At 37.3% G+C, this 10,063-nt stretch overlaps 2 protein-coding genes across 2 annotated transcripts; both read right to left on the bottom strand.

Moving 5' to 3' along the window:
- Window positions 1-135: 135 nt before the first annotated feature.
- Window positions 136-1,808, bottom strand: LOC103412897 (cytochrome P450 716B1-like). The gene is made up of 3 exons (XM_029089482.2): window positions 1,245-1,808; window positions 965-1,158; window positions 136-612 (listed from the first exon to the last, which is right to left on the bottom strand). Exons 1-3 carry the CDS (start codon window positions 1,789-1,791, stop codon window positions 307-309), a joined length of 1,047 nt encoding a protein of 348 aa, XP_028945315.1. The 5' UTR covers window positions 1,792-1,808; the 3' UTR covers window positions 136-306.
- Window positions 1,809-1,879: 71 nt separating this feature from the next.
- On the bottom strand, window positions 1,880-2,337 carry LOC114819591 (taxane 13-alpha-hydroxylase-like). The gene is made up of 2 exons (XM_029088790.1): window positions 1,970-2,337; window positions 1,880-1,892 (listed from the first exon to the last, which is right to left on the bottom strand). Exons 1-2 carry the CDS (start codon window positions 2,335-2,337, stop codon window positions 1,880-1,882), a joined length of 381 nt encoding a protein of 126 aa, XP_028944623.1.
- Between the last annotated feature and the right edge of the window lie 7,726 nt (window positions 2,338-10,063).

Genomic DNA, 10,063 nt, shown 5'->3' on the forward strand with positions numbered 1-10,063 from the left:
TGTAATTGGATTGTGACTGAAAACCTCGTGACTAGTTGATTTAGCCACAAAAAATAAACATTGACCGACTAAAATGTTTAGTCACAACTTGTTAATAGAAAATTAAACCAAATCCTGACTTTTAGTCACAACATCTTTTAGTTTCAATCACTCTTCATGACTAAAAGATTTAGTTACAAGCCCTTATGACTAATAAGTATATAGTCACAACCAATTTTCATGATGGAAAATCTTAATAAAGCCATGAGATGCAGATACAAATGATCAATTCTTTGCAAGGCATATAAACAAAGCCTTGTGTAGTAATTAAGGCTTCCTTGGTTTGATCTTGATTGGGAGACCCATGGATGGATATGGCATTGGTTGCCTGGTGATAGCTTCATCAGGGTACACCGAAGACCACTCATACATTGTCACCAAGTTGTGGATGATAGTGAGCACTTCTACTCTTGCAAACTCATTCCCTATGCAAGTGTGGAGGCCTCCTCCAAATGGAATATAAGCATAGGGAGGGATTGGTTTTGATGGGTTCTCAAACCTTGATGGATCAAACTCTGTAGGCTTGTCAAATATCTCTTTGTTCATATGAGTTCCATGGGCCACCCAAAACACCTGCAAAACCAAAATTCACATGTTAATTCTCATTCTCAAGAGTTGAACTCGACCTTCTTTAAAAGTGCTAGTCCGAAAACTAGGCACAAACTAGGAGTGGCTTGGGTGCACTCTAGGAGAGACAAACTATCTTGAAACTAATATATTGTCCCGGTGTACATAACCAGTGACATAGATGATTGTCATGTACATCATTTGTCATCTATTAGATAGTTGCCAAATGGTGTCACTGATTACAAGATAGAATCTCTCGTGCACTAGACACCCCAAGTAAAAAAGTCCTAACAAATAGTTTAGTTCTAGGTTGTTGATATGATATTTGAAGATGATGATATAAATAAAATGTTGTTACCTGCCATCCCTTGGGGATATCATAGCCACCATATTCAATGTCTTTAAGTGCTTTTCTAAAGCTGCCAAACACAGGAGGGATAATCCTCATCAACTCTTGTGCAACTCTCCATGTGTATTTCATCTTTTGTATCTCAGCCCAAGTCAGCCTATTTTCTGCTCCCTCCTCCCTCTTCCCTATAATGTCCATTTGTTCTACAAGCAAAGAAAATACAGGCATACAAATTTAGTGAGAAATTTGGGATGATCAAAAAGGAGATTTACCTAATGCAATATTATACCCTCTAAAACTTTGTTGTATATCTCAGAGTCTTTGGACAGCTTCCATATCATCAGGCTCAGAAGAATGGCTGAAGTGTCGTGACTAGCTACCATCAATGTGACATAATTATCCACGATCAAATCATCTGAAACAGGTTCTTCATTTTCATCTCTTAATGCTAGCAATGATGAGAAAACATCGCTTGTAGGGCTTAATTTTCCTTTTGAAAACGCCTCCCTTCTTTGCTCAAGTATTGGCAAAATCTGGTTAGCAATCCTTGACCGGGCTCTTAGGCCTTTCCAGTAAACAGTGCCAGGGAAGTTAACAGGAAGAGACCAAACTGCTTTGAATGCTAAAGAAAAATCATCAAACAAAACCTCCCTGGTGCGCTCATCATCGATGCCGAAAAGGATGCTGGATGCTATGGTGAATGTAAATTTCTTCATGGTGACCACAACTTTTATGGTGTCCTTGTTTTCGGTTTCTTTTAGTAACATGGTCTTGATCAGTCCATCCATTCGTTTAATATAGTTCTGTAGACTTTCTGGCTTTAAGAAGCTCACCATTGCTCCCTTTACCAATCTGTACCCGCAATACGCACGATATTAATTATTCGTCATCCTATTGGACCAAATTCGTGACATGCATTTGTTATCAGACTGTAAATCTTAAAATATAAAGTGTTTGACTTTTAGATAAAGAGAAAAATCTCCCGAAAACATAAGACGAGGGCTTATTAAGTACCTTGAGCCTGTAAGTTCAAATATATTTTGCTTTCCAGAAATGGCTACCAGGGTGACAGGTTGCTTGGCGGCAAGGACATCATCCTCAGCACCAAGGACGAACTTGTTACCCGCTTGACCAACAACCACCACAGTGGGGGAACCCATCAAGGAGGTTTTGAACATTGGTCCATGCTTTGATGTTCTCTCTTCGAGCCATTCGGGTCCTTGATCTTGTTTCTGTGCTTGAAGAAAGCTGAACGTCTCTCCGATTAAGGGAAACCCTAAAGACCCTCCTGGCAGGTTTTTGGTCTGATCCTTAAACAGAAATTTTGAAAGGAAAAAAGCGATGAACAAAGTTATTACAATTACTGCAATGAAAGCTGCCATGTTTGTGGAAGAATGCTATGATCAGAGAGACATTGAACTAAATGAATATATGCTCAACCATGGCCGGCTGCTACAAACAAACCAATTGAAAGTGATGGAAATATTATAATGGATTATTAACTAAATTGAGTAAACGGCAACATGCACAGAAGCATGGCTGCATATTCTTCTTCCTTCATTTTGAATCTAAGGGCCTTCAAAACTCTGACCTGATCTGAGAGCAGTCATCTCTTTAACTTTTCAACAAACTTGCATGTGTTTCTTAAGAAAGTTAAAGTTTCACCATAAAATTTATTGGTAATATGAGTAGTAGTCCAACATCTTATAAGCAGTCAGTCAATATGCTCTAATAACATAGAGAAAGTTGGGGTTCCGTCATAAAATCAACTAGCAAGCCTTTGCAAAGTTTCTCATTTCACCGATGTGAGACTTTTTTACCTTCACATCCTCATAGTTTTAAAACTTTTATCACTTGCATTTTTTTGTTTTAAAAAAAAATCATGAAGATGAGAACCTCAACCAATAATAAATTAACGTTTTAAATTTTACACTCGAAATTCTATGTTCGATTCTCACACTTCAACACACCGTTTTACATCCTAAACTTCTAGTCATTTTCAAAATTAATTCTCTCATAACAAGAAATATGAGTGAACATTGTTCGAACCTTTTTAATTAACTACCAAATACAGTTAGATTGTGATTAGTTTATAATTAAAAAAGGATTATTATACATATAATTGAGCCATATGGTTTGGGATAACAAAAGTAAACGATGAACACTAGACCCTTTCATTTTCAGCATCGATCGTCACAATGGTTTTTTATTAATTAACGTATCTAATTAAGCAATTAATAGACTCTTTCCACAGCTGACGGATATGTAAACAAACATGATAGAGACATGCATGTTATTGGCACTTAAAATGTTATTGTGTATTTCTTCATGTACATTTTCTAATAGGGGTACTACTTGTGTCTCTTGTGATTTCATAATGAGTTCTTTGTGCAAACTTTCTTAATCCTGGTGTAGCATTTGTCCCCTTATCGATAATGGCGGAGCCACCCACAAGGTTTAGATGGGCTGTAATCAGGAGGGTTTTTTTATAAATTCATGCTTTAATTGCTTATGTTAATGCATGTAGTCTATATATTTCTTTCAATTTTAATACATATTAATATTTAATGTATACTTATGCATTATAGGTAATAAATAATACATTTTATGCTAAAATAAAATGAGTTCTCTCTCTATTTCCCATCCTTTTGCAGTGGTGGAGAAGAGTGTTGTCTTCGCACCACAGCGTGTTGCCTAATTTAACATCTAATCTAACAAATCTATCGTTTGACCCAAAAAAAAAGACTATTTACCATATGCAATCTAGCCATTGTGATTCTTACTTAAGAAAAGAAAAAGATTTTGTTTTAATCAACCATTAAACCGCAAGCTCCGCAATTTCCTTACCTTCCGTGGAGATTTTCCAATGAATGTCACATTTGGTACATTCTTAATCTCTTTATTTACTATTCTTGATTTAATTAGTAGGTTTATTATTTATATGGTCCTTGAATTTGTCGATTAGATTACAATTTTGAGAAAAGTTTATATTTCATTGTAGTTGTTTCATGTTGATTATTATATAATTTTATATAGGTAAAAAAATGAACATATTAATTTTGTGGTACTGCTTTCAGCTATATAGCCCACTCAAGAAAAAAAATTATAGCTCCACCCATGAGAATTGCAACATGCTAATATGGTCAGACTTTTAAACATGTGTCGCAGTTCTAAGAAAGGGGCAATGCCACACTAGAATTAAGATTTAGCAAAAACGATTCTTTTATAAATGAGGATTATGACATTTTTGAAGTGCCAATATAAAAACTAGAGTAAATTACATAGTAGCCCCTCAGGTTTGAGGTCAATTACAACCTCATACAACAACTTTAAAACATTTCACTTTCATACATCCAGTACCATTTTATTTCAAAATAACACATCCGTTAGATTTTCCATCCATTAGTCTGTTAAATGCTGACGTAGCTGCCACAGTTGTGCCACGTGGCTGCCAAATTTATGCCACGTGGCAAAAAAAATAATTTTTTATACATTTAAAAATAATTAATTATAAAAAAATTTCCCCATAACCCATCTTCCCTCCCCGAGACTCACTTCCCTCTCCTGCTCCCCACCCACCCTTCCTCCCTCCATCCCCTCCCTTTTCTCTCCACAGCCGACGCCTAGGACTTACACCCATAAAAATGGCGCCCTTCTCCTCAGATCCCACAGAGCCCCCGTCTCTTCCCACAGCCAGCGCCCTCGTTTCCCTCACCTACGTCAGAACCCCCGCCGGTATGGCCTCATTTTGGCTCTTCTCCGACGCTAAGCACAACGACAGCAGCTCTCCCACTGCGTATTCCATCACATGGTCCGAGATGGGTTGAGGTTCCGAGATGGGTTTTTGATTGGAAGGGTCCGATTGAGATTTGGATCGGGTGAAAGTGAGAGAGAGAGATGAACGAAGTTGGGAGACAAGGGCAAAGATCTGGTGCGGCGGGGGTGCACCACCAGCGACAATACTCTGATAATTTCTTGGAGACTTCGTCCAACGAAAGGTGGCTCCAGTTAACTGGTCTTCAACACCTTCAGTTTTCCAACTCATCTGGTTCTCCTCCTCATGTATTTTTTTTGCTTTCATCCGAATTTAATCAAAACATTGTACCAAATCTGAAATTTGGGTGCATTGTAATCAACATTTATTGTTTTTTCCCTTGAATTTTTTAATTTTTAAACTTTTTTGGGTATATTCTGATCAAACCCATATGAGATTTTGATTAAAATGTTGAAGCTTTGATCTTTGTAAATCTTATGGTATACTTTTGTATCTAAAATGTAGAAGCCTGGATTGGATTTTTTGGGGTTCTGTCAACGAAGGAGAAGGGGTGGGGAAGGTGAGGTAGGCGACGGCTCTATGGGATCTGAGGAGGAGGGCGCCATTTTTATGGGTGTGAGTTCTTCTGGGTGTTAGTTGTGGAAAGGGATTGTGAGGGAGGGAGGGATGGAGGGTGGGTAGGGTGCAGAGGTGGGGGGGGGGGATGATGAAGATAGGGAAGAAGAAAAAAAAAAAAAGGGTCCGAACCCAGAAGAAGAAGAAAGAGAAAGAGAAGAAGAAGAAAGAAAAAAAAAAGTGGATAACAAGTTTTTAAAAAAAAATAAAAAAAATATTTTATTTGCCACGTGGCTGACATTTGGCAGCCACATGGCATACATGTGGCTGCCACATCAGCATTTAACAGATCCATGGATGGAAAATGTAACGGTTGTATGAAATTGAAATAAAATAGTACTTGAGGTATGAAAGTGAAATGTTTTAAAGATGTTGTATAAAATTGCAATAGACCTCAAATCTGAGGGGCTACTATGTAATTTACCCTAAAAACACACATCTTTTGTTCCATGCATATTCCATTTTAGTCATGCCCTTTAATTTTGTTTACTTTATTTAATTTGATTACATAATTAAAGAGGAATACATGAGAAATTAAAATGGCCGTGTAAATATCACTTCCTTTTATTATTCGTATAGAAAATAGAAATGGTCATTGTTGATCTGTATCTCCTAGCCCCTAGGCAACAATCATACATGTCATAGCTGTTTGCAATATCTTGTAAGCTTTATCCCACTTGGAAAGGTACGTGACAACAATTAGAAATTGTCTTCCCCACTTTATTTAAAAATATTGCTCGACTCCTCAATTATATTTTTTTATGAGAGGAACTCCTTAATTATATTTAAACACATGTCATCCATAAATTAAACTACAAGTTGATGAGATATGTCATCGAACTATATTATAACAAGTGGTGGATTTATAACACATAAAAAAATTTATGCTCGTATTAATTGTAATTTATTTGTAATGAAGAATGACCACAATAATTCTATGCAGTGTGGCAAAGTAAATTGAGATCATGTCCAGATCCCTGTGTCCAATGAACCTAAATATTCATTAGTCCATCTCATTGATTCGCCACACACAATTAAGAGTTCGAGTCTTTCTTTCCCTCGCATAAGTAGCTCGAATCTCTGATTCCATTGACTCTGAACTAGGGATGGACAACGGTTATGGTGGGCGAGTAACCGTGGTTATTTACCCATAACCATTCATGTTCATACCCGCATAACCGTTTACCCGTTGGGTAATTGCATAAACGGTTATACCTATACTCATAACCGTTTATAAACGGTTAACCATACTCATAACCGCATACCCATTTAACCGTAACCGTTTAATACCCGTTTATTCATTTACCTTTTTTAACCCGTTTATCTTTTTTTTCACCATTACCTTTTTTTCACCCGTCTACATGCTTTTTAACAACTTGAAAATTTTAAAAAATTGTCATAATTTTTTTTTTGACAATTAAACACCGTTATAGGTACATTCATCATACATTTCCGTATTTTAATTTTTTAAGTCCTTATACCATTCCAATAATTGAAATAATAGTTTACGGACGATATTTTTAACTGTTACCAATGAAGGTAAATATAATATTTGCTAAGTATTATTGGGTTATAAAAATTGTTTAGAAGACATTTCTGTCAAAACATTTCTATCAATTTCATGGTTACCCACAAGGAATTTAAATTAATTTGGCGAATTACTTGATGATGAGAATCATCATTCCTGTAGCAGTGTTATTGAGAGAATGACCGATGAATTCATTGCTAATTTATTGGGCGCTAAGTATTATTGGATCGAGAACATGGTTTGTGTTAGTTTTACATATATAAAATAAATGGGTAAACGGTTACTCGTTTATAACCGTGGTTAGTACCCATAACCGTCCATTTAAATTTCACGAGTAAACGGTTATACTCATAACCGTAACCGTTTAATTTAAATGAATGGGTAACCGCGATTACCCATAACCAATGGATATTTACCCTTCCCTAAACGTTGAGATCTAAAGAGAATCTCGATTCGTGGCAAAGTATTTTCCTTTCATTTGGTGTCATCCTCTTTAGTGGTAGCCAATGGACCCAATGAGCAGAAACTGAACCTTGTGTGGCCCCTACACATGGACAATGGTTCGTCCACTCAAGTTCCATCCATGCATAGCCAGCTTGCATTTTTTTTATTTGAATCTTGTTCTTGTTGACTCCGGTAACTAGGCGGAGCTTACTAAGTAAGGGGGCAAGGCTTATTCTATTTCTGAATTTCATTCAAGTAATTTTGTTCTTACTCATGATATCGTTACGTGATATTATTGTTTTACATAAATTATTAATATATAAAGAACGTCGTTTATTGATATTATAATGTAACAAAGCTTTTATTCAGAGAGGTTCTCATTTTTTTGGTAAAAATATAGACTATTTGTGGGATTTATTATGATACGCCTTAATCTCGACGTGTCCACATACCAGAGTAGGCACGTGTTGGTCGACACTCGAAGGTGATGAAGCCATTTTAAAAACAAGCATACCGATAAAACATGTAATTAGAAAGATATAAACCAATGCAGAACTGTGTTCAGAGTATACAACAAAGCAAGAATAATGTGAAAGAATTTTTAGGAAAATATACGAACAAAGGAATGATACCTATACTGAGAATACTCCAGAATACCTATGCAGAAGTGTCCTGACACCAGAATCATGTTCCTTGATCCTAACTCTTGAGGCGGCGCCAAAATAGAAAATGTGAGTGAACCAAAGTTTATAATAATAATACTAATAATAAGAAAACATTTTATTTTTGAACATACTAACCCCCTATTTTGAAAACATATATAATACTACATATAGGTTTTATAAAAATCCTAGCATACCACGCAAAAACTTCGTAAAACATGTATGTGTAAAACCATGCTCAATAATGCTGAAAACGTCGCCCGAAGGCAAATCCGTAAATCTCATCAATGAAGTACTCAACTAGGCGTATCATAGTCGCCCGAAGGCAGTACCTATCCATCACCCGAAAGTGAAGCTGAATAACATGTCCATCACCCGTAGGTGAAGTTGAATAACATGTCCATCACCCGAAAGTGAAGTTGTATAAAATAGCATACATCTAAGTTGTCCGACACTGCTTTCAGTAGTGAAGCTAGGGTATATAATATATCATATCTCACTCCTCCATCATATGTGTCCTATGTGAAGAGCAAGTTACCATTGTAAAACATTAGTGTTAGTCAAGTTAGTTAGTTGTTAGAATAGTTACAAATAGTTACCACTGTAACTATTCTCTTTACCTGTGTAAATCTAGTTTATATAAATACCTCAGTGTAACTAATTATAAATGTAATGAAATCATTTCTCAATATGGTATCACTCGCTTAAGTCCACCGACTTCGATCATCTTTCTGCTACTTTCTTGCTTATTTTCTTACCTACCAAACACCATAGCTTCTGTCTGCAGATCTTCGATCTTGTTCATCAATGGCAGCAAATTCTTCGAATTCTTCCTCTCCTGTGGCTGCGAATCCTTCTTCTCCGGCGATCGCGGATCCTTCCTCTTCGCTGCCTCCACATCTCAATCCTTCTCCAATGAACCCTAACTCCTCCTTTCAAGCTTCAATCAACTCCATCACGATCCAAAACATTGGGAGTATGATTCAAACAAAACTCAAACGTCATAATTACCTTGTTTGGCGTTCTCTGTTCGAACCGATCTTCCGCCGCTACAAGCTCACCGACATGGTTGATGGATCTGAACCGCCACCGCCTCAGTTTCTTGCTGATCTTTCTGGAAATTTGTCCTCGATTCCGAATCCAGCCTTCGAGATCTGGTATGAAAAGGATCAAAACATCCTTATTTGGATCAATTCCACTCTCTCTGAGGATTTGATTCCCTTTACTGTTGGTGTTCAATCTTCCCGTGAACTTTGGCAAAATCTTGAGAAGCGATTCGGTGGAGTCTCTCGTTCTCACATTCATCAATTGCGATCGAATTTTCAATTGATGTTGAAAGGCACTTCCACAATATCTGAATATTTGCAACGCATCAAAGAAGTTTATGATGCTCTCGCTGCTGCCGGTGCCCCAGTTGAGGAGTCAGATATCCTTCACCTTATTCTTAATGGCTTGTCTGATGACTATGATTCCTTCGTGGATTCAATTCAATTTCGTCTTGCTGATACTACTGTTGATGATCTACATGGATTTCTTCTTAGCAAAGAAATGGCTCTTGCTCGTCGCAAGCAATCTCAAGGTTCCTCTGAACCGTATCAGGCATTCACCTCTATTCCAGCAGCTTCCAATGCTCCTCCTTTGCTTCTTACACCTCCACCACATCAGGCCTACAATGCTCAGTCTAATGGTTCTCAGAATTATTACCCTAGCAATAATCGCGGTAATTTTCAGCGGAACACTTCTCAAATGACCTACAACAACCGTCATCGTTCCAATCGGTTTAATAATTCCTCAACTAATCGTGGTGGAAATCGAGGTGGAAATCGTGGCTTCCGTTCTTTCACCTCTGCAGTCATTCCGTGTCAAATTTGTGAGGACACTGGACATCTTGCCATTGACTGTTCCCACCGCATGAATCCAACTTTTCAAGGCCGTGTTCCGCCAGCCAAACTTGCGATGTATGCATCTTCTAGTACTTCTTCTCCACCACCATGGCTATTGGATTCCGGCGCAAGCTCACATATGACCAATAATATTCATCATCTTCAGAATCCACAGCCCTATACTGGTCCAGATAAAGTCTA

This window comes from Malus domestica, chromosome 11 (assembly GCF_042453785.1).
Source record: "Malus domestica chromosome 11, GDT2T_hap1".
In the NCBI taxonomy this organism is placed as follows: Eukaryota; Viridiplantae; Streptophyta; class Magnoliopsida; order Rosales; family Rosaceae; genus Malus; species Malus domestica.

What these genes read in the sequence shown, in the direction of transcription:
- LOC103412897 (XM_029089482.2), bottom strand. Translation starts at nt 1,791, where the DNA reads ATGGTGAGCTTCTTAAAGCCAGAAAGTCTACAGAACTATATTAAACGA. An exon ending in ATACAACAAAGTTTTAGAGG is followed by an intron (nt 1,159 to 1,244) that starts GTATAATATTGC and finishes CTTTGCTTGTAG; the next exon opens with AACAAATGGACATTATAGGG. An exon ending in ATATCCCCAAGGGATGGCAG is followed by an intron (nt 613 to 964) that starts GTAACAACATTT and finishes TTGGTTTTGCAG; the next exon opens with GTGTTTTGGGTGGCCCATGG.
- LOC114819591 (XM_029088790.1), bottom strand. Translation starts at nt 2,337, where the DNA reads ATGGCAGCTTTCATTGCAGTAATTGTAATAACTTTGTTCATCGCTTTT.